Raw genomic sequence first — 25,706 nt, 5'->3', positions numbered from 1 at the left:
AGCTAGCCCTAGGGTTACAACCTCCTAAATCTCTCCCAGCCATCCAAAAGAGGAGGAAGAAATTTATCTTAAAACATCCACAACCTATTCTGTGTGCTGGCAGGGAAGCTCAGAACTATGTCATGGTCATCTATTTTTGCCTAATTTCAAAATTTTGTAAGAGTTTTGACAATACTTTCAAGTAAAAATATGCTCCATAAACCCACCTTGTATATTCTTCTTGTAACTTGTTGGGGTCACTTACAAAAAATTTGACTCTAAAGTTCAAACTGTAAGGAGATCCTCCTAGAATTAATAAAAGCAGTTCTAATTAATCAGATTATATTAATCCTTTATATTTATAAAGTATATTTGTAGAACATCAAGTAAATATGTTTGCTCACTCTTTAGCTGCTTCCTTATTGGTTTGTTTGGATCCAGCCACCTCTGAAAAATAAATAAATAAGACTGATTTGTTTTTCCCTTGATGAACTAATACATCAATTCTTGCAAATCTATTCCATTTGAAGATTAATGCTAAAAATTGCATTTTTTGAAAAGGCCTACTAGGTGAGGGGGAAAAAAATCACTAAATTACAAACTCATATCAAATGTAACAAAATTCTATAAGAAAGTACTGAATATATTTGTGATTTAAGATTTTGATTTTAATTTCTCATTAAGTTATACAGTATATAATAAACTCTATTCCAAAAGTAAAAATGCTTCATCACTACAATATGAAGTGGTTCTGTTAAGTATTAACAGCCTATCAATTTTTAAAAATTCTCTTTATCTCTCATAAAAATACACTTGGCTTTATGCTCTCATTCAGGCAAAATTTACACATCATGAAAATCTACTATTATGAAAAAAATTTAACTCCTTCTCTATTCCTCAAAAAAGAAAATAAAATACTCCCCCCCAAAAACATCCCACACTAATTTTTTTAAGAGACAATGTTTAGGGAAAGATTGCTTTTTTGTATATGAAAATTTCAAGTAGTCTAAACACTTCTGAATGCCACTTAAGCTCTATTTCAGAAAAACTATAAATTCAGAAAACATTTCAGCAGCCAATATTTCAGTTAAAAAAATTAAACAAACCAAAACGAGGTCATAGATATGGCAGTATTTTTAAAGCACTAGAAAAATATAAGCTTATATGTCGTTACTTATAAACTATCCTACTACCACCCACAGTAGATCCAATAAAGTGCACACAAATAGATTTTAGAAACAAGAGGCTGAAAGTAATCCATGAGTCTTCTTTCCACTGTCAGTAACATCCAACATATCAAATCCAACTAATTCTACCTCCAAATCATCCCTAAAATTTAACAATTCTTCTCCACCTACTCTGCTACCATCCTTTAGCCTCTTAATAATTGTAGTCTGTCTCTTCTCTTCCTCTCATCCTTCATCCTCCAGAAGCTAGTCCTATTTTTTTTTTCTTTTTGGGTCTTAGTTGTGGCCCTTGGGATCTTTGACCTTCATGTGGCATGCAAACTGTTAGTTTAGGCACGTGGGACCTAATTTACCAAGGACTGAACCCAGGCCTCCTGCTTTGGGAGCTTAGCCATTAGATCACCAGAGAAGTCCCTAGAGTAGTCTTTAAAAAGTGTCACTCCTTTGCTTGGCATCTCTTGATCATTTAAGATCCAAAGGCCTTACTATGGCTTACATGGTCTCTCCTTACCTCTTCTTTTTTTGTTTCTTTAATGTTTTATTTGCCTCAGTTAATTTTAAAAATGTATATTTCAAAGAGGCAATTCTAGACTCCTGATAAGTTTTAGAAGCCTTACAATACCAATCAAAATAGGTGTCCAGTTCAGATTTGCCAATTCCGGATCTGTGGCTGTCAAATTTTTTTTTACATATCCACATATCTACTCTCTTTTAGATTATTTTCCCAAATAAGCCAATACAGAGTACTGAGTATAATTCCCCTGCTATACAGGAGGTCCTTACTGGTTAATTATTTTATATACTGTAGTGTGTATATGTCAGTCCCAGTCTCCCAATTTATCCCCCTTCCCTCCCTGCCCTGTAACTCTTAAGTTTGTTTTCTACATCTGTGACTATATTTCTGTTTTGTAGGTAAGTTCCTTTGTATCCTTTTTTTAGATTTCATATTTAAGTGATATATTTGTCTCCTTAACTTCTTCCACCACAGTTTTCCGAGCTTCGGTCATAATGGCCTCCTTTCTGTTTCTCCAAGATGCCTTAATTCCAAGCATCCTGATGCGAAGAATGTCCTTTCCCTGCTTTTACCATGGTTGACGGCTTTCGTTATCTGTCTCAACTTAAATTTCACATCATTAGAAAGGCCTTCATTGACCACCCTATCAAAAGTATGTCACAAAGCTCCTATCTACTTAGTTATTTTCCTCTGGTAAGGAACATTAAATTCCTTTGTAACATTTTAAATGCAATGTGTTTGTTTTACTTTTTATTGTCTATATTCTTTTGTAGATTATGAACTCCTTAAGGTAAGGAATAATACCTGATTTATTCAAAGCTGAAGGGTCAGTACCCAGCACAAAATATAGCATATAACATCTACTAAAATTATCTGGTGAAGGGCTAACTAACCCTGTTGAATGAGTCAGCAGTTTCTATTTCTGCGCCAATAATCAGATGGTTTTACCCCTACTTAACATATCTGTTCCCCCTAGGCATCCACCCATTTATCCAGTCTCACTCATGTATTTATTAATCTAGTGACTTTTTTCCTGCATATTTTCTAGAAAAAAAGCATAAATTATATTTATTTTACTGTCTAAAATCAAAATTTGGGACCATTTAATTCCCCATAGCCTGCCTTCCTCACTCAGTTCCCCTTCAAAACATTCTGATATCATAGATCCGCACATTTAAATATACAAGATCTGTGAGGCTGGCACAGCTTGCACTGGGAACTGTCACAGATTTCCTCAGTGATGGCAATTAGATAGGAGGTATACTCTTGACTTTAACCATGAAGATGGAGCAAGATGAACTTGAGGGTGATGGGGTCAACTTCACTCCCTCCACCCCAAAAATTCAGTTCAGATTCTAACTAGCAATTGTTAGTGAAATCTTCATAACATTCAACATTCCTCATCCTGAACATGCTATTTCCTCATTTACTCACGTCGTCTATTATCTTTTCCTGTTAAGTTTTACGGTTTTCTTCCTATAAGTTTTGATACCTCTAATATCGAAAGTTTATTCATAGATATTTAATGGATTTGGGTTTTCAAAAGAAAATCTATTTAATTTGCTATTTTGTTGGATTATGTTCCCTAATCAGTTCATAGAAAGTGATTGACACTTTTTTTGTTCAGTTTTAAGTCCTACTAGTTGTAAAAAGTTTTCCAAATGATTCATTTGGACTCTCAAGGCAGATTAATTATATCGCTAAGAAGATATGAGTTCTCTGCACCTTCATGCCAAACATACAAATATATTTATTCCACAAAGAACAGTACACGCTGCCTGAGGGGTTAAGAGCCTAGATGTTTCAAACAGTTTCTCAGTGAACTGTTTGACAAACTGTACTGTATCACCCTGAAAACTCTCCCACCTCCGCCATATTTCTCTTCTACATTCTCTTTTTTATTCCATTTGATTCTTCCACTAATCCTTATAAGCACAGAATCTAAGAAGTCCTTAAAATTTCTTGTCTGCTCAAGGCACTCATTTTTATTCTGTGTGTATGTACAATATTTGACATCAGAAAGCAACCAAAATCAGGCAGAAGAAACAGTACCCAAGTTTAATCTTGAAAAACAGAAAAACTGCAAGGGTAAGATTTATACATTTGCATTTTTTTCCCTGAAGGCAACCTCAAATCCAGCACAAGGTAGGGGACAGTCTCACTAACTTGAGGTGTCAATGGACAGAGTCCAGGTGGAGGAAATTCTGAGAGACAGGAAGCAGTAGAAGGGTTTAACTCAAGTCTAGATATAAAAGCCATCACAACTCTGGTTGACGGTTCAGCTTTTGCATGCACAGGAAGATCCCAAAACCCCAGGGAAAAGAAGCAGTTGGAAATATAAGGAAATGATATTCATTTCCGATAATTGAGATAACTGTTCACCCAAAGGGAAGCAGCATTTGGATGTGGGTCCAGCCAGACTGCACTCATTCTCCATCCACACTCCATCCACAGTCCAAGTCATGCAGGGCCTCACTACCAACCTCTTTCTACTACCCTGAGAGGTTCCCTGTGTCCCTTCGCAATCAGCCCCTCAATGGCCCCAGGCAATCACTGATCTGCTTTCAGTCACTATGGACAAGTTTTGCTTGCTCTACAATTTACTATGAATAGAATAATCGAGTATATATCATATACTATTCCACTATGTAAAAACATAACAATTATTTTTCATCCATTCACTTACTGATAGATGCTGAAGCTAATTCAGGAATGAGCTATTATGAATAAAGATACTATGATCATTTGTGTACAAAGTTTCACAGAATGTGTTTTCATTTCTCCTGGATAAATACCTCAAAGGTAGGACTGCTTGGAGATATGTATTAAACCTATGTTCAAGTTTATAAGAAACTGCCAAACTATACTTTCCAAAGTGGTTGTATCCTTTTAAAGTCTTACCAGCAATTCTTAACAGTGGCTCCACATCCTAGCCAAAACCTGGTACTGTGAGATTCTCATCTTTTAACTATTCCCAGTGGACGTGCAGTGACATATCATTGTGCTTTTACTTTACAGTTACCTGATGCACGTGTGCTTAGTATATGTCCTTTATCACAGCGGATTGGACTGTGAAAAAAGCTGAACGCCGAAGAACTAATGCTTTTGAACTGTGGTGTTGGAGAAGACTCTTGAGAGTCCCTTGGACTGCAAGGAGATCCAACCAGTCCATTCTGAAGGAGATCAGCCCTGGGTGTTCTTTGGAAGGAATGATGCTAAAGCTGAAACTCCAGTACTTTGGCCACCTCATGCGAAGAGCTGACTCATTGGAAAAGACTCTGATGCTGGGAGGGATTGGGGGCAGGAGGAGAAGGGGACGACAGAGGATGAGATGGCTGGATGGCATCACTGACTCGATGGACGTGAGTCTGAATGAATTCCGGGAGTTGGTGACGGACAGGGAGGCCTGGCATGCTGCGATTCATGGGGTCGCAGAGAGTCGGACACGACTGAGCGACTGAAATGAACTGAACGACTGAACTGAACTGAACTCAATGTTCCTTTTCCAAGTTTGCTGATAGTTTTCATTATGAATGGGTGTTGGATTTTATCCTATGTAAATTATGCCTTGGGGCTTCCCTTGTAGCTCAGTTGATAAAGAATCTGCCTGCAGTGCAGGAGACCTGGGTTCAGTCCCTGGGTTGGGAATATACTCTGGGGAAGGAAATGGCAACCCGCTCCAGTACTCTTGCCTGGAGAATCCCTTGGACAGAAGAGCCTGGCAGGCTGCACAGTCCATGGAGCTGCAACAGACACAACTTAGCAACTAAACTACCCAATTATGCCCTTATTATACTGGTTTTTTTTTAAAAAAACAAACCCAGCAGCTAAAGGCATACTTAATGGTGAGACACTGAGTACCTCCCTCTGACAGAGAACAGGCGAGGCAGTTTGTTCCCTTCACCTCTATTCATCAGTATCCTCATAGTCTCAGCTTTCATGTAACAAAGAATGAAAAAATAATGGGCAAAAAAGAAAAAGAATAAAGACTGGGAAGGAAGAAGTAAAACTGTTGCTATTCACATATGACATGATTTATACAGAAAATTCTAAGGAATCAATGAAAAAAAAGATACCAGAAGTAATAAGTAAATTTAGGAAGGCCTTAAGATACCAGGTTGATATAGAATCAAGTGTATATACTGGTTTCTTTCTTGAATACAGAGTTGGTTAAAAATTTTTAAATAAATGTAATTGACCGTATGTTTACATGATAATCTCTATAGAAAATTCTAGGGAATTTACAAACAGTGACTAGAATTAGTGAGTTTAGGAAGGTTGCACAATAAAAAATAAACCATTTCAATAAATAATTGATAACTGAAAAAGAAAAATCAACAATACCATTTGGATGGTTCTTCTATTTACTTACTGAAGAATCTGAGATATCAAACTCTCTGAATTTACTCTTTCCCTCATGAACCCTTCTGACTTTATCGCCTAAATATCTTGAGCACTTACCCATCCATCACCACAGCCAATTTAGTAACTTCATTAGTGCAACAATCTCCCAACTGTCTCTACTTGTCAGCTTTACTTGCCACTGGCTATACTGCAACCAGAGTAATATGTCTAAAATACAAGTTTCATGATACTTGTGTAAATAAATCCTTAGGCCAGTACAACCTTACCTCACATCAAAAGCACTTGATATCTATTGTACTACTCATATCTCATCTTTGACCCATCTTCTCTTCTGGCGCTATAGTCCAGCCACAGGTGTTAAGATTTTTTTCAGTTCCTCAAATGCAACAATCCTCTCTTCACTGTGGAACTCTGTATATGCTACTCTGTATATGTATGATTCTCTGTGAAATACTTCTGTGCACCCCAGATCCCTCTGCCATTCCCTCCACAAATGAAACCAGGAGAGAACAAAAACAAAGATCTACCATTTGGCAGACTACTGAATAGGCTTATACAAAATGTAATAAGAGCTGAATTGAGGTACACAGTAGAAACAGATAGAAGGTAAGAGAAATACAGAAAATAAAAACAAGCATTTCAGCAACTATATTGTACTAAAATGTGGCGTGTCGAAACAAATCATCCTCAATGTGACTGCTATATTTCCTCAAACTGGATAAAATAATTCAAAAATACTGAGTTATGGTAAAACTAACTCAAATAGTAGACTAAATTATTTTCTATGAATCATTTGTTACTTAATTAACAGCCCACTGGGTTAGAGCAGTGGTTTTCGAAACTTGGTCCCTTGAACTAGCAAGCAGCACTAGCATTATAGCGAAATTTGTTTTAAGTGTGAATTACTGAGCTCCACCCCAGACTTTTTGAATCAGAAATTCTAAGCATAGAGTCCAGAAATCCTGAACTGTGAAAACCCTTCAGGTGTTTCTGATATCGGTTCAAATTTCAAAGTCACAAGGTTAGGGGATATGGAAATAGTAGTAAACCAGTAAAATACCATAACCATAACAAAACTATCATCAGAAGGATGAAACTGCAGAAAGAGTAAGTTAAGAATAATCAATTTAGTCCACTCTTTGTCTCACTGAAAGGCACTATAATTCACTCGGGGGGGGCGGGGAGTAAATATATTACCCTTGATGCATACAAGTAATGTAAGGCTCAAGGCTCTGATGAAATCATGCTGATAAAGGCCACCAAGGTACAACACCATTGTGTATGAAATTAAAGAAATCATGGATAATGAATTATAGCCATTTACTCATTATTTTGCCCTCTCATTCAATACATATTTACTGAACAAAATTATTATATAAGACATTATGCTAACAGCTAAAGCTGTGATAAATAGGTTTTCAATGAAAGCAGAAGAAATTTCAAAATTCAAAGCCTTTCTTTAAGTAATTTTGTTTGCTGCACTGAAACTCGTTTCCAGGGAATATTCTAAAGCAAAGGATAGTCAATTATGATTCTGTATTTCCACATATAACTCTACAATCAAGTGTTAAGCGCTTTTTTAGTTTATCAATTAAATTGATATCAGTAGCTATGTGCCTAAGACAATATTAATTCTGATCCCCTAAAGTGAATATATAGTGTGTATGTGTCTGTATATATATATATATACAACATACATTTATACACGTACATGTATAAATAACATATATAAGCTTTAAGATGAAAAAAACTGTTTACTAATAAGAATTGACAACAATTCATTTTTTAGGAATATTACCAAATTCCTTTTGATCACTGCTGGTAATTTTATGGCATGATCACCCCCTCTCCTCAGTATGTTCATTTTTATAAGTCCTATGTATCTATATCATTACCTCTTGGGAAGCAATAGTTTTCAGTAGATAAATAAAGGCTTTGGAGTCAGATAGATATGACTTCAAATCCTTTCTCAGCTACTTAATTATCTATGTAATTAAACAAGTTTTGTAAGCCTCAGTTTTTCATCTTCAGGAAAATTTTAATAACAGTTTCATAAAATTATTGTGAGAATTTGGTTTACTAACAAGTACACAATAGATGTTTCATAAATGTTACGCCCTTACTCCTTCTCTTTTTAAAAATGGCATTTTTCTCCTTCAGTCCGTTAATTATCCTTAAAGTCTTGTTACACTTCATACTGACAATCAGAAATGGGACAATGAGATTTGTGCCCTAAAGGCTCCTCCTCAGACATGTTTTCCCATTACACCGATTCTCCTGAATATTTCAATACTGAAGTTGTAGTGCTGTGAAAAGACCTGTAGGGGGACTTAGGAGATTCAAGTCTAATTTCATTAATACTAGCATGTAGCTTGGGCTTTAGGGCTTCCCTGGTGGCTTAGACAATGAAGAATCTGCCTGAAATCTAAGAGACCCAGGTTCAATCCCTGCGTGGGGAAGGTCCGCTGGGAAAGGAAATGGCAACCCACTCCAGTAATCTGACTGGAAAATCCCATGGAGAGAGGAGCCTGGTGGGCTACAGTCCGTGGGCTCGCAAAAAGTCAGACATGACTGAGCTACTAACGTTCTTTTTCAGCTTGGGGTTTATCTCTTTTATGTCCTTGGATTGGGGTATTTCTCATGAAAATTAAAGGTGGTAGACAAAATAATTCGGTCTCTTCTTTGAAACTGTATGATTCTAAGGCGGGGGTGGGGGGGAGTGCGCAGGGAGTGGTAAAATTCTTTTGGATCATCAGCAACTGGCCCCTGGGAATGTATCTTATTTCAGAAGGAATGCTCAAGATAGAAAAGTAAAGCAAATTAAGAAAAAGTATGTGTGTTAACGCTCAGTCATGTCTGGCTCTTTGTAACCCCATGGACTGTAGCCCACCAGGCTCTTCTGTTCATGGAATTCTCCAGGCAAGAATACTGGAGTGGGCTGCCATTCCCCTTCCAGGAAAGAATACTGGAGTGGGCTGCCATTCCCTTCTCCAGGGGATCTTCCCAATCCAGGGATCGAAATCAAGTCTCCTGCATTGCAGGCAGATTCCTTACAACTAAGCCACCAAGAAAAAGTAGGAGACAGCAAAAAGACGAACCTAGCTCAAAATATCTCTGCTTCCTCACATTCATCCTGCTGTAATTGTTTTAGAGAAGAAATGTCTTTTTGTGTATAAATTTATGTGACAGAATTTTAACTTCCTGTAATACATGTGGTCTCACATACAAGTCCTTCTGGAACACTTTCTTAGTGACCATGGTGGTTAAGTATTGATAGTTGATCTCTTTCTCCTCTGTTTTCCAATCACTTCTTCAATCTATCTAAAGACAGGCTTATATTTAGAAAGTCTGACCTATGAGTGTCAGCAACATCAAGTAAGAATTGTTTATTTTTTTAAATCTCAATATTGCACATTGCAGTAGATACCTTTCAGGTGTTTGCCTGGTTAACAATTTATCTTTAAGTGAAAGGCGGCATTACTGTCATTTCTCCTCACTTCTATTATCACGTGCATTTATTTATTAAGAAATAACATTGTTTCTTACAGGCCCTTGGAGCAGCCCAAGTCATCTGTTGAAGTCAAGAAAGTATGAGAAAAGTTTGTTTTTATTTCAGTTCAGTACAAAAGGATTTATTTCCACTGAGACTAACTGGATCTTGCTTTATTTCATCCACATTATCTTCATAGTTTTTCACACAAAATCAGTAACCAAAGCCAAGAAAAAGTAATGTTTAACATTTTATATTTACTTCCCACTAACCATTCATTCAGACACCCAGGACCTAACCATGAGAGCAAATGAGAACAAGAGATAGAAAGAAACTCTACTTTTCTCACAAGAGTTATTCATATTTTCCATAGTCCTTCTATTAATAAGGCCTTACAAACTGATTTCTAAAGCTCTGATTGAGAGAACCATTTCTTCAGCCACTCCTGTATACAAAACATTTCCTTCCAAACAGTCATTCTCCTTTACTAATCAAAAGGATATCATATTCTTTTGTGAAAAACCCCAACTGTATAACCATATAAATTTACAAAAAATTCACTATTTCTGTTATTCATCACATGATATCTATTTCTATCACTCGATCTTTCTAATAAAAAGAATCATTACTGCATTTACTAAGGAATTAGTTAACAATCAAAGGAACTTAATGCTCAAGAGTTGTAGACCTTTGAAATTTAACCTCTGTCATTTGGAAGCATCTCCTGTGAATCTTTGTACTTGGAAAATTTACAGTTAATAAATTAAGAATTTTTGTCAGAAACAGCTTGCCATGAATGCCACAAAAAACTAATTTCCTCTTAATACAGCCTGATTTATGAAAGACTCAAGATACATTAGTATTTTAAGTATTTACTTCAAAATTTTAATGTTAACATTTTAACTTTTATGCCCAATATTTCTCGCAAAGAAGTATGAATGAGGTTTGCCATTCAGTTGTCTAAGACATACAGAGAAAGAAACAGGCATTTGATCAGCAGACTGACTTACGATCATGAAAGCCTAAAGGAAATAACCTAAAACAGATTAAAACATAAGAAACTGAAGTTCAAGGCTAAAGAATTACCTCTAATCATTCAAATTAAAAATTTTTTTAAAACTCACAAAATCAGTGAACAATGTAAATCAGAAAGGACCTAGTATAAAGACAGAAAAATTGCAATTGCAATGACAATGAAAGACAACAGCTTAAACTTACTGGGTTATCAGTGGAATCGTCAGTCAACTGCAAACCAAAATAGTCACGCTCAGTCAAATCAAGATGCTTGAAGACTATATCCAACAGAACTTGCCCCTGATCATGTTTCTGGAAGAAAAACAAAAAGGAAATCAAACTCACAGGCTATATACTTACAGATTGTTAAAACTGTTGGACTCTTCTCTCACAATAAGTTTGCAACTGTTTTCATGCCAATGACTTGGTTGAGCAGAAGGACTTCATACATTACACAGTACTTAAAAAAGTCTGCCTCAGGGCAAATTGGTTCAAAGAGTCTATAATAAAAATGAAGATATAAGGAGAACTTTGCAAATGTCTTCTGCTTTCAGGTTATTCAGTTCAGTTGCTCAGTTGTGTCCAACTCTTTGCAACCCCATGGATTGCAGCATGCCAGGCTTCCCTGTTCATCACCAACTCCTGTAGCATACTCAAACTCATGTCCATCACATCAGTGATGCCATCCAAAGATCTCATCCACTGTCGTCCCCTTCTGCTCCTGCCTTCAATCCTTCCCAGCATCAAGTTCTTTTCAAATGAGTCACCTCTTCGCATCAGGTGGCCAAAGTATTGGAGTTTCAGCTTCAACATCAGTCCTTCCAATGAACACCCAGGACTGATTTCCTTTAAGATTGATTGCTTGGATCTCCTTGCAGTTCAAGGGACTCTCAAGAGTCTTCTCCAACAGCACAGTTCAAAAGCATCAATTCTTCTGTGCTCAGCTTTCTTTATAGTCCAGCTCTCATATCCATACATGACTACTGGAAAAACTGTAACTTTGACTAGATGGACCTTTGTTGGCAAAATAACGTCTCTGCTTTTTAATATGCTATCGGTCATAGCTTTTCTTTCAAGGAGCAAGCATCTTTTAATTTCATGTCTGCAGTCACCATTTGCAGTGATTTTGGAGCCAAAGAAAATAAAGTCTCTCACGGTTTCCATCATTTCCCCATCTATTTGCCATGAAATGATGGGACTGAATGCCATGATCTTCATTTTCTGAATGTTGAGCTTTAAGCCACCTTTTGCACTCTCTTCTTTCACTTTCATCAAGAGGCTCTTTAGATCTTCTTCGCTTCCTGCCATAAGGGTGGTATCATCTGCATATCTGAGGTTATTGACATTTCTCCCAGCAATCTTGATTCCAGCTTGTGCTTCTTCCAGCCCGGCATTTTGCATGATGTACTCTGCATAGATGTTAAATAAGCAGGGTGACAATATACAGCCTTGACATACTCCTTTCCAGATATGTAACCAATCTGTTGTTCCATGTCCAGTTCTAACTGTTGCTTCTTGACCTGTTACTACATTAACTGCTGTATTTAATCCATGTCTTATTGTCCTTTAAATTATGGCACGAAAGTGACATATTTGACTAAATACAATGTAAAATTTGCGTGTGTAGAATAAATAATGTCACAAAAAAGAAAATAAAAACCAAGAAACTGATTTGTAGGAAACTGATACTATTCTAATTATGCAAATACACAGGAAACTTAAGGAAAATATCTCATTTTAACCTCACACCAATTTTATCATGTAGGCATTACTACTGTTGTAGTAATAGAATAGTTAATTCCAACTTGCCAAAGTCCCATAGCTACTAAGCTGTGGAACAAACAGAATGATAACTCTAAAGTGTAACTAATCAATAAAACATGGAGAAACTACTAACACGTTCAGCAATAAAAAGAATCAAAGTGGAAAACCATAATGACACATTATGAGCAAAGCGAAAAGTGAAAGTCACTCAGTCGTGTTCGACTCTTTGTGACCCCATGGACTATACAGTCCATGGAATTCTCCAGGCCAGAATACTGGAGTGGGTAGCCCTTTCCATTCTCCAGGGAATTTTCCCAACCCAGGGATCAAGCCCAGGTTTCCCACAATCAACCAAAAAGTAAAATACAAGGAGCAAAGTAAAAGTCACTTGATGCTGTTAACCTTGTAGACAGGTATATCTATCCAGAAAGCACTTTGGAAACATTAGCAAAAGCAACAGCATATGAGAAGGGTCATCAAGTGCCAGGTTTCCACCTCTCTAATCTGCCTTCCTGATGTTGGCTGCATTTATAGGCTGTTAGTAAGATGGCCAGAGCAATGTCAAAATTAAAACCCACAGGTAACAATGTTCAAAAGGAGAATCTTCCTTGTAAAAAGCTTCCCTTCCTGTTTCAGGGCCTCATATAGTTTCATCAATGGTAGGAAGCATGTGCTTCAAACAGTGCTTCACAATGAAGGTCCCCATCTGAATAACCTGTGAACATTTTCCACATTAATGCAACTCAACTCCTCGACCCCTCTACCATTCTCATAAAAATGGCCCAAGATAGAAAGGGGAGCAGACAGTTCAGTTCAGTCGTTCAGTCATCTTCGACGCTTTGTGACGCCAAGGACTACAGCATGCCAGTCCATCACCAACTCCTGGAGCTTGCTCAGACTCATGTCCATCGAGTTGGTGATGCCATCCAACCATCTCATCCTCTGTCATACCCTTCTCCTCCTGCTTTCAATCTTTCCCAGCATCAAGTTCTTTTCAAATGAGACAGTTCTTTGCATCACGTGGCCAAAGTATTGGAGCTTCAGCATCAGTCCTTCCAATGAATATTCAGGGCTAATTTCCTTTAGGATGGACTGGTTGGATCTCCTTGCAGTCCAAGGGACTCTCAAGAGTCTTCTCCAACATCACAGTTCAAAAGCATCAATTCTTCAGTGCTCAGCTTTCTTTATGGTCCAACTCTCACATCTATACATCACTTCCAGAAAAGCCATACTTTTGACTAGACGAACCTTTGTCACCAGAATAATGTCTCTGCTTTTTAATATGATGTCTAAGTTGGTCATAGTTTCTCTTCCAAGGAGCAAGAGTCTTTTAATTTCATGTCTGCAGCCACCATCTGCAGTGATTTTAGAGCCCAAGAAAATAAAGTGTCTCACAGTTTCCATTGTTTCTCCATCTATTTGTCATGAAGTGATAGGACCAGATGCCATGATCTTTGTTTTTTGAATGTTGAGTTTTAAGCCAGCATTTTCACTCTCCTCTTTTATTTGAATCAAGAGGCTCTTTAGTTCCTCTTTGCTGTCTGCCATAAGGGTGGTATCATCTGCATATCTGAGGTTACTGATATTTCTCCCTGCAATCTTGATTCCAGTTTGTGCTTCATCCAGTCCAGCATTTCACAAGATGTACTCTGCATGTAAGTTAAGTAAGCAGGATGACAATATACAGCCTTGACTTACTCCTTTCCCAATTTGGAAGCAGTTCATTGTTCCATGTCCGTTTCTAACTGTTACTTCTTGACCTGCATACAGATTTCTCAGAAGGCAGGTAACGTGGTCAGGTATTCCCATCTCTTGAAGAATTTTCCACAGTTTGTTGTGATCTACACATTCAAAGGTTTTAGCGTAGTCAATGAAGCAGATGTTTTTCTGGCATTCTCCTGCTTTTTCAATGATCCAACAGATGTTCGCAATCTGATCTCTGGTTCCTCTGCCTTTTCTAAATCTAGCTTGAAAATGCATAAGTTCCTAGTTCATGTACTATTAAAGCCTGAAGTGGAGAATTTTGAGCATTACTTTGCTAGCATGTGAGATGAGTGCACTTGTGCAGTAGTTTGAACATTCTTTGGCATTCTTTCTTTAGGACTGGAATGAAAACGGACCTTTTCCAGTCCTGTGGCCACTGCTAGGTTTTCCAAATTTGCTCACAAATTGAGTGTAGCACTTATACAAAATTGTCTTTTAGGATTTGAAATAGCTCAACTGGAATTCCATCACCTCCGCTAGCTTTGTTTGTAGTGATGCTTCCTAAGGCCCACTTGACTTCACATTCCAGGATATCTGGCTCAAGGTGAGTGATCACACCATCGTGATTATCTGAGTCATGTAGTTCTTTTTTGTATAGTTCTTCTGTGTATTCTTGCCACCTCTTCTTAATATCTTCTACTTCTGTTAGGTCCATACCATTTCTGTCCTTTATGTGCCCATCTTTGCATGAAATGCTTCCTTGGTATCTCTAATTTTCTTGAAGAGATCTCTAGTGTTTCCCATTCTATTTTCCTTTACTTCTCTGCATTGATCACTTACGAAGGCTTTCTAATCTCTCCTTGCTATTCTTCAAAACTCTGCATTCAGATAGATATATCTTTCCTATTCTCCTCTGCCTTTCAGTTCTCTTCTTTTCTCAGCTACTTGCAAGGCCTCCTCAGACAACCATTTGGCTTTTTTGCATTTCTTCTTTTTGGGGATGGTTTTGATCACACCTCTTGTACAACGTCACAAACCTCCGTCCATAGTTCTTCAGTCTGTCTATCAGATCTAATACCTTGAATCTATTGGTCACTTCCACTGTATAATCACAAGGGTTTTGATTTAGGTCATACCTGAATGGTCTAGTGGTTTTCCTTATTTTCTTCAATTAAATTCTGAATTTTGCAATAAGGAGTTCATGATCTGAGCCACAGTCAGTTCCTTGTCTTGTTTTTGCTGACTGTATAGTGCTTCTCCATCTTTGGCTGCAAAGAATATAATCAATCTGATTTCAGTGTTGACCATCTGGTGATGTCCATGTGTAGAGTCATCTCTTGTGTTGTTAGAAGAGGGTGCTTGCTACGACCAGTGCGTTCTCTTGGCAAAACTCTATTAGCCTTTCCCCTGCTTCATTTTGTATTCCAAAGCCAAACTTGCCTGTTACTCCAGGTATCTCTTGACTTCCTACTTTTGCATTCTAGCCCTCTATGATGAAGAAGACATCTTTTTTGGTGTTAGTTCTAGAAGGTCTTGTAGGTCTTCATAGAACAGTTCAACTTCCACTTCTTCAGCATTAGTGGTTGGGGCATAGACTTGGATTACTGTGATACTGAATGGTTTGCCTTGGAAACAAAGAGAGATCATTCTGTCGTTTTGAGACTCACCCAAGCACTGCATTTTGGACTCTCGTTGATTATGAGGGCTACTCCATTTCTTCCAAGGGATTATGGCCCACAGGAGTAGATATAATGGTCATCACAATTAAATTCACCCATTCCAGTCCATTAGTTCACTGATTCCTAAAATGTCAATGTTCACTCTTGCCATCTCCTATTTGACCATTTCTAATTTACCTTGATTCATGGACCTAACATTTCAGGTTCCTATACAATACTGTTCTTCACAGCATCAGACTTTACTTCTATCACCAACCACATCCACAACTGGGTATTGGTTTTGCTTTGGCTCAGCCTTTTCATTCTTTCTGGAGCTATTTCTCTACTCTTCTCCAGTAGCATATTCCACACCTACCGACCTGGGGAGTTCATTTTTTAGTGTCATATCTTTTTGCCTTTTCATACTCTTCATGGGATTCTTAAGTCAAGAACATCAAAGTGGTTTGCCAATCCCTTCTCCAGTGGACCATGTTTTGTCAGAACTCTTCACCATGACCCACCCATCTCAGGTGACCCTACATGCCATGGCTCATAGTTTCATTGAGTTAGACAAGGCTGTGATCCAAGTAAACAGTTTGGTTAGTTTTCTGTCATTGTGGTTAGTCTTTAAGACTGACTGAACATTACTGTTTTTAAAAAGCTAATAAGGTGAGTCTAATGTGCTTGTTTAGAAAAAAGAGTACATACATTTTCCCCTATACCGCCACCTGAGTGAAATCAACAAACAACAACAACAACAAAAGGAAGATAAACATTTTTTTTAACTCTGAAAGAAAAGAAGTAGCAAGCAGCAGGGCTACGGAACTCCTTGTGTTTTCCTTCTGTTTCTTTCTACTGAAATGACATTCACACAATGCAAAAGTAACCATTCATGAATATGCACTTTTGGGAATTCCCTGATGGTTCTGTTATTTAAAATCTGCCTGTTAAGGCAGGGGACACTGGAGGGACTGATGTTGAAGCTGAAACTCCAATACTTTGGCCACCTGATGCGAAGAGCTGACACATTTGAAAAGACCCTGATGCTGCGAAAGACTGAGGGCAGCAGGAGAAGGGGATGACAGAGGATGAGATGGTTGGATGGCATCACTGACTCAATGGACGTGGGAATTGGTGATGGACAGGGAGGCCTGGCATGCTGCGGTTAATGGGGTCGCAAATAGTCAGACATGACTGAGAGACTAAACTGAACTGAACAGGTTTGATTTCTGGTCCACAAAGCTTCCAAATACCATGGGACAACTAAGCTTACCCATGATAACTACTGAGCCCGCAGACTCTAGTGCCTGTGCTGTGCAATCAGAAAAGCGACCGCAATAACAAGCCTGCGCACCTCAACAAAGAGTAGCCTCTGCTCACCACAACTAGAGAAAGTCTGCATGCAGCAACAAATACCCAGTACAGCCAAAAATAAACAAACAAGTAAATAAATAAATTACAAATAAACAAAAGTGTGCAATTTGTTGCATTACTATATTCAGTATTGTACAACCATCATTTCTATCTAGTATCGAAACATTTCCATCAACACCGAAAGAATACCATATCCATCAAACAGTATGTCTTATCCTAGCCCTGGCAACCACTCATCTGCTTTCTGTCTCTATGGATTTACTTACTGTGAATATTTCATGTAAATGGAGCTGAACAATATGTGGACTTTTTTATCTGGTTCCTTTCATTCAGCACTAATGTTTTCAAGGTTCCATTCTGTACTATGTAATTACAGTTAAATTCTTCTTATGGTTAAATAATATCCCATTATAAATTATATATCATACATTATATATTATGTTTGTTTGATAAACAAACGTAACAGTTTGTTTATCGGTCAGTGGACATTTGGGTTGTTTCCACCTTCTGGGTACTGGCATTATGTACAAGTATCTACAATGGCAGATTTTATTTTTCTGGGCTCCAAAATCACTGCATTGGTGTCTGCAACCATGAAATTAAAAGACGCTTACTCCTTGGAAGGAAAGCTATTACCAACCTAGACAGCATATTAAAAAGCAGATACATTCCTTTGCCAACAAAGGTCCATCTAGTCAAGGCTATGGTTTTTCCAGTAGTCACGTATGTATGTGAGAGTTGGACTATAAAGAAAGCTGAGTGCCGAAGAATTGATGCTTTTGAACTGTGGAGTTGGAAAAGACTCTTGAGAGTCCCTTGGACTGCAAGGAGATCCAACCAGTCCATCCTAAAGAAAATCAGTCCTGAATATTCACTGGAAGGACTAATGTTGAAGCTGAAACTACAATACTTTGGCCACCTGATGCAAAGAACTGACTCATCTGAAAAGACCCTGATGCTGGGAAAGATTGAAGGCAGGAGGAGAAGGGGACGATAGAGGATGAGATGCTTGGATGGCATCACTGACTCAATGGACATGAGTTTGGGTAGACACCGGGACTGGTGATGGACAGGGAAGCCTGGCGTGCTGCAGTCCACGGGGTCGCAGAGTCAGACACAACTGAGCGACTGAACTGAACGACAAGTATCTGAGTGTCTACTTCCAACTCTTCTAGGTTCACAGGCAGAAGTGGAATCAATGGGTTATATGGAAACTGTTTGCCTTTTTCAGGAACCACCAAACACTTCTCCACAGCAGCAGAACCATTTTACATTCCTACCAGCAATGCCCGAGGACTTCAATTGCTCCTCAGCCTTGCCAACATTTTTTCTATTCTTTTGATGAAAGCCATCCTACTGGGTATGAAGTGGTACTTCACTGAGATTTTTGATCTGATTTGCATTTTTACAGTAACTAATAATGTTGAGCATTTTTTTTCATGTGCTTGTTGGACATTTGTTTATCTTTGGAGAAAGGTCTAATCAAGTCCTTTGCCCATTTTCAAAATTGGATTGATAATCTTTCTGTTGTTGGGTTCTTTTTATATTCTAGATGCTAGACCCTTATCAGATTTATAATTTGTGAATATTTCATTCCTTACCATAGGTGTTTTTCCACTTTCTTGATCATATACTTGTATACACAGAAGTTTTAAACTTTTGTGAAACCCAGTTTATTCATTTTTTATGCTTGTGCTTTCAGTGTCGTGTCATATCTAAGTACTTATTGCTAAATTCAAGGTCATAAAAAATTATCTATATATGTTCTTAAAGTTTTAAATCTTACATGTAGTTCCTTTAGCCTCTCTGAGTTTGTTTTTGTATATGGTAGCAATATACCTAGCTAAGGATGAAATTTCATTTTTTGCATGTGGATATCCAACTGTCCAAGCATCATTTGTTGAAGAAACTATTCTTTCCTCACTGAATACTCCTGATAACTTTGTTGCAAATCTGCTGACCACAGATATATGAGTTTATTTCTAGACTCTCAAGTTTTCTTTTTACCTCCCACATACCAAAGACTGGGTACTAGCGACTCTTACAACCCAGAAACACCAATAGGCTGGATGGAAAGAGGCCATGTAAACCTGTTTTCTCCAGCAAATGACCAAGAAAAGGATACCTAAAGCAGGACAGAAACCTTACTGCTAATGCTGATTCAAATCCTGCCAAACCCAATGGAAAACACAGCACCTGTCTCCAACAGCACCATGGAAATCAAGTAAGGAGCCTGGAGTTCTATCTGCCTACTGGTACTGCTGCATCAAGTGGGAAGCCTAGTCATCTACTCTTTCCCAATCAACAGCAAGCTGCAATACATAGTCTCTCCCCAGGCATTGTATCAGCTGAAGCTGAAGACACAGGCTAAACCTCTGACTAGTGGTAATAGGCAGTGCGCTAAGATTCCCCCATCGGGGTGGTGACAGCAGGAGCTGAGAGGGAAGCCTAGACTCCCACCTCCACCCAGCTGCAGTAGGAGCATCTGCCAAACAGAAACAGGACCATCTGGGAAGGGAGGTTGCTAGAAAAAGAGAAAGTTAAATCCTGAAATAAAAATTTAAATAATGAACCATATGTAAAACTGACCAAAGTTAAAACAGCAAAGGTTTAAAACTTACAGTGTGGAATACATGTATAATTTTGAGTAACGTCTCTAGATAAAACACACACACACGTATAATTTTGACATGAACACACACACACACACACCACCAAAACAGTAATGCAAAGGATCTGGAAACTAGATTGCCATTAGGACCACAACTCAAAAAAGCAGGCCAGGACGTATTTACTACCAGGTTGACTCTGTGCTACAAAGCAGATTAAATATAATCCACAATCTCATAATTGTCCCAAATGTCCAGGATACTAACTAAACTCAGTAATCATAACCAGGAAAATTGCAACTAGAATAAGAAAAAAAATCAACAGATGCCAACACTGACATGACTCAGATGTTGGAATTATCTAACAAGTGTTTTGAAGTAGCTATCATGAAAATGTTGCAATGAGCCATTACAATGTTGTTTAAAAAATAGAACATTTCCACAAAGAAACATGTGGAAATTATATAACTAAAGAATACAGTAATGAAATAAAAACTGACTGGATGTGCTCAATAGAAGAATGAAGATGAGAAAGAAAATAATGAATTTCAAGACAAATTGATTAAAAATTACTCAGTCTAAACAACACAGAGAAGACAGATTGAAAAAAAAAAAAAAAAGACCACATCCTTAGAGACCTATGGGACAAGAAGAAAAGATGTAACAGTCATGGCACTAGAGTACTTAGAAGAGAAAGAGCTTCAGGATGATAAAATATTTGAGAAGAAATTCACTAAAATTTTCACAAGTTTGGCAAAAAGTAAAAACACGGATCTAAGAATCCAATTGAGGGTTTCCCTGGTGGTTCACTGGTAAAGAATCCACCTGCCAATGAAGGAGACACAGGTTCAATCCCTGATCCAGGAAGATCCCACATGCCATGGAGCAGCTAAGTGCGGGCACTGCAAATACTAAGCCTGTGCTCTACAGCCCAGGAGCCACAGCTACTGAATGCTGCGAGCCCTAGAGCCCGTGCCCTGCAGCTACAGAAGCCACCACAGTGAGAAGCCTGCTCACTGCAACTAGACAGCAGGACCTGCTCATTACATCTAGAGCAAAGCCCCATGCAGCAGTGAAGAACTGGCACAGCCAAATAAATAAAATTATATACGTTAAAAAAAAAAAATACAAGTGAACTTCAATCAAATTGAATCCAAACAAATCTACCCAAGACACATCATGATCAAACTACTGAAAACAAAATGAAGAGGAAAAACCTTTAAGGCAATAAGAATTTACCTATAGGGAATGATAGCTCAATTAGAATAGGTTTATCATCTGCAACCATAAGACCAGAAAAAATGGCACAACATTCTCTAGGTACTGAAAGAAAAGAACTATCAACCCAGAATTCATTATTAAGAGAAAATATTGCACGGCAAAGAAACATAACTGAAGAAAGTAGGGAAAATCCCTAGGCCATTCAGGTATGACCTAAATCAAATACCTTAGGATTATACAGTGAAGGTGACGAATTAACTCAACGGATTAGATTTGGTAGACAGAATACCTGAAGAACTATGGACAGAAGTTTGTAACACTGTACAGGACGCAGTGACCAAAACCATCCCAAAGGAAAGAAACGCAAGAAGGCAGGGTGGTTATCTGAGGAGGCTTTACAAATAGCTGAGGAAAGAAGAGAAGCAAAATGCAGGGGAGAAAGGGAAAGATACACCCAACTGAATGCAGAGTTCTACAGAATAGCAAGGAAGAGAGAAGGCCTTCTTGAATGAACAATGCAAAGATACAGAGGAAAACAACAGAATGGGAAAGACTAGAGATTTCTTCAAGAAAATCGAGGATATCAAGGGAACATTTCATGCAAGGATGGTCACAATAAAGGACAGAAACTGTAATGGTCAAACAGAAGCAGAAGAGATTAAGAAGAAATGGCATAACACACAGAAGAACTATACAAAAAAATGTCTTAATGATGGGATAACCATGATCGTGTGGCCACTCACCTAGAGTCAGACTTCCTGGAGTGTGAAGTCAAGTGGGCCTTAGGAAGCATTAGTGAAAACAAAGCTAGTGGAGGTGACAGAATTCCAGCTGAGCTATTTTAAATCCTAAAGATGATGCTGTTAAAGTGCTGTAACTCAATATGTCAGAAAATCTGGAAAACTCAACAGTAGTTACAGGACTGGAAAAGGTAGTTTTTATTCCTCTCCAAAACAAGGGCAATGCCAAAATATGTTCAAACTACCGTACAATTGTGCTGATTTCATATCCTAGTAAGGTTGTGCTCAAAATCCTTCAAGTTAAGGTTCAGCAGTAATGTGAACCAAGAACTTTCGGATATACAAAATGGGTATCGAAGCTGGGTTTTGAACAGGCAGAGTAACAGGAGATCAAATTGCCAACATTCACCGGATTATGGAGAAAGAAAGAAAATTTCAGAAAAATATCTACTCTTGTTTCATTGACTACTACACTAAAGCTAAGCACCAAAGAACTGATGCTTTTGAACTGTGGTGTTGGAGAAGACTCTTGAGAGTCCCTTGGACTGCAAGGAGATCTAACCAGTCCATTCTGAAGGAGATCAGCCCTGGGATTTCTTTGGAAGGAATGATGCTAAAGCTGAAACTCCAGTACTTTGGCCACCTCATGTGAAGAGTTGACTCACTGGAAAAGACTCTGATGCTGGGAGGGATTGGGGGCAGGAGAAGGGGATGACAGAGGATGAGATGGCTGGATGGCATCACCGACTCGATGGACATGAGTTGAGTGAACTCCAGGAGCTGGTGATGGACAGGGAGGCCTCGCGTGCTGCGATTCATGGGGTCTCAAAGAGTCAGACACGACTGAGTGACTGAACTGAACTGAACTAAAGCCTTTGACTGAGTGGATCACAACAAATTGTGGAAAAATTCTTAAGGAGATGGGAATACCAGACCATCTTACCTGCCTCCTGTGAAACCCGTATGCAGGTCAAGAAGCAATAGTTAGAATTGGACATGGAACAACTGACTGATTCAAAACTGGGAAAGGAGTATGACAAAGCTTATATTGTCATCCTGCTTATTTAACTTACTTGCAGAATACATCATACAAAAAGGCAGGCTGGATGAATCACAAACTAGAATCAAGACACCCAGGAGCAGTATCAACAACCTCAGATATGTAGATGATACCACTCTAATGGCAGAAAGTTAAGAGAAACTAAAGAGCCTCCTGATGAGGGTGAAAGACGAGAGTAAAAACGCTGGCTTGAAACTTAGCGTTAAAAAAGCAAATATCATGGCATCCAGGTCCATCACTCCATGGCAAATAGAAGGGGAAAAAGTAGAAGCAGTGACAGATTTTATTTTCTTGGGCTCCAAAGCCATTGCAGACGGTGACTGCAACCATGAAATTAAAAGACGCTTGCTCCTTGGAAGGAAAGCTATGACTAACCTAGACAGCGTATTAAAAAGCAGAGAGACCACTTTGCCAACAAATGTCTAAATAGACAAAGCTATGGTTTTCCAGTAGTCATGTACGGATGTGAGAGCTGGACCACAAAGAAGGCTGAGTGCCAAAGAATTGATGCTTTCAAATTGTGGTGCTGGAGAAGACTCCTGAGAGTCCTGTGGACTATAACAAGATCAAAGCAGTCAATGCTAAAGGAAGTTAACCCTGAATATTCACTGCCAGGACTGATGCTGAAGTTGAAGCTCCAATACTTTGGCCACCTGATGTGAAGAGCAGACTCACTGGCAAAGACTCTGATGCTGGGAAAGATTGAAGGCAAAAGAAGAGGGCAGCAGAAGATGAGATGGTTAGATAACATCACTGACTCAGTGGACATGAATTTAAGCAAACTCCAGGAGATAGTGTAGGACAGAGGAGCCTAGTATGTTGCAGTTCATGGGGTTGCAGAGTCGGACAGGACTTAGCAACTGAACAACAATAAATGAAGGGTAAATAATGACATTCTCCGGAAAAACAAAAAGTTAAACTAATTTATCATCAATAGGCTACCACTAAAAGAATGCCTAAAAGAAGCTCTCTAGCCAGAAAGGACATAACATGAAGAAACACAGAAAAATAGAAAAGCAATGACTAGGAGAAACTGAGAAATACATAAAAGCCTATCCTCTTCAGTATTAAATTATGCTTGATGGTTAAAGCAAAACATTTAACTTTATCTGATATGCTCCCAAATGTACAGAAAAAAAAAAAAATCAAGACAATTATAAAGGCGAGGGGAGGTAAAAGTACACATTAAGGTACCTAAGTCTTCTATACTCCACTCAAGGTGGTAAAATGCTATTACCAATATTCTATGATGATTTATATATGTAAAATATAGTAACAAGAGCAACCACCACCAAAAACAAACAAAAAAACCTACTCAGAGATACTAAAAAATACTAAAATAAAAAAGTGAAATTCTTTTGAACGCTCACAAAACGCATTTAAAAGGCAAGAAAAAGAAATGAAAAACATAAAAACAGGAAGCAAGTAAAATATGGCAAACTTAAACACTAACATAATAATATTAGGAAAGTACATGGTCTAAATATACTAATTAAAATGCAGAGATTTTATATTGATGTATAGTTGATTTACAATGTTAATTTTTTAGGTATTTATTTAATATTATTTTCTATTATGGTCTATCACTGGATGTTAAATATAGCTCTCTATGCTATACAGTAGGACCTTATTTATTCTAAAACACAGAGATTGACAAAGTAGGAGAAAAACCATAATCCAACTACATACTACCTAAAAGAAATTTACTTCAAACATAATATCAATAATATATATGTAAGCAAAGGGACAGAAAATTTCAAAACTGTTTGTTTTGTTTCTTAACCCTTTTGAAAAGAAAGGGATAAGAAAAAGATATATCCTATAAACATTAATTTTAAAAAGTAGGTTTGAGAGAAAGTAACTTTACCAAGGGTAAAAAGGACATTAAAAAATACTTCTACACAAAAGAATACACTCGGAAAACTAATGAACCAAAAATTAAAAGAATCGAAAGAAAATCAGAAAATACGAAAGGCAAAAGGATAACTAAAGATGTCAACAATTAAGTAATTGCTAGAATTATTAAATAGAAAATTAGCAAGAATACAGAACTAAATGATACATCAACAAACAGGATCTGACTGACATTTGAAGAACACTCTACTCAACAACGGAATACTCATTCATTTCAACTGTCTATGGTAATAAAACAAACCTTACCAAACTGAAAACTGGTATCATACAGAGCATGTTATATAATCGTAATCAATTGAAAATAGAAAACTGCAGAGAGATAAGAAGAAAAATTTAGAAACTAATCACCTGGTGGGGGGCAGCGAGGGCAGGGACACAGTTTCAAATAATCTATAGGATAAAGAAGATTCAGGAAATTTTCTTTTAAAAAGGGATAGACCTCACGCATCAGTAGACTAAGGTATAAGCTCCCTCATAATAAAAACCGGAAAAAGAGCAAAATAAATAGAAGGAAGGGAGTAATACAGGTAAGAGCAGAAATCTATAGGAAAATTGGATATTTACATACAAAAGAAGGAAACTAAAACCTTATTAAAAAAAAATGAACTCCAAATGAATCAAGTTCTAAAATTAATAGTTCAGTCAGTTCAGTTGAGTCACTCAGTCATGTCCGACTCTTTGCCACCCCATGAATCACAGCACGCCAGGCCTCTCTGTCCATCACCAACTCCCAGAGTTCACTCAGATTCATGTCGATCGAGTCCGTGATGCCATCCAGCCATCTCATCCTCTGTCGTCCCCTTCTCCTGTGCCCCCAATCCCTCCCAGCATCAGAGTCTTTTCCAATGAGTCAACTCTTCACATGAGGTGGCCAAAGTACTGGAGTTTCAGCTTTAGCATCATTTGTTCCGAAGAAATCCCAGGGTTGATCTCCTTCAGAATGGACTGGTTGGATCTCCTTGCAGTCCAAGGGACTCTCAAAAGTCTTCTCCAACACCACAGTTCAAAAACATCAGTTCTTTGGCACTCAGCTTTCTTCATAGTCCAACTTCTACATCCATACATGACCACAGGAAAAACCATAGACTTGACTAGACGGATCTTTGCTGGCAA

General features: G+C 38.0%; 1 protein-coding gene across 1 annotated transcript in view; it reads right to left on the bottom strand.

Annotated features, from left to right (window-relative positions):
• PTPN4 (protein tyrosine phosphatase non-receptor type 4) overlaps nt 1-25,706 on the bottom strand; it is a 158,816-nt gene that overhangs the window by 101,208 nt on the left and 31,902 nt on the right. Inside the window, exons 2-4 of the mRNA XM_068967919.1 lie at nt 10,754-10,861; nt 384-426; nt 207-285 (exon numbers count right to left, since the gene is read on the bottom strand). Coding sequence (XP_068824020.1) covers nt 207-285; nt 384-426; nt 10,754-10,861 — 230 coding nt within the window. The remainder of the gene's footprint in view (nt 1-206; nt 286-383; nt 427-10,753; nt 10,862-25,706) is intronic.

Source organism: Capricornis sumatraensis, chromosome 3 (genome assembly GCF_032405125.1).
Source record: "Capricornis sumatraensis isolate serow.1 chromosome 3, serow.2, whole genome shotgun sequence".
NCBI classification, from domain to species: Eukaryota; Metazoa; Chordata; class Mammalia; order Artiodactyla; family Bovidae; genus Capricornis; species Capricornis sumatraensis.
The sequence above is the reverse complement of the archived record's forward strand: the minus strand, read 5'-3'. Positions and strand labels throughout refer to the sequence as shown.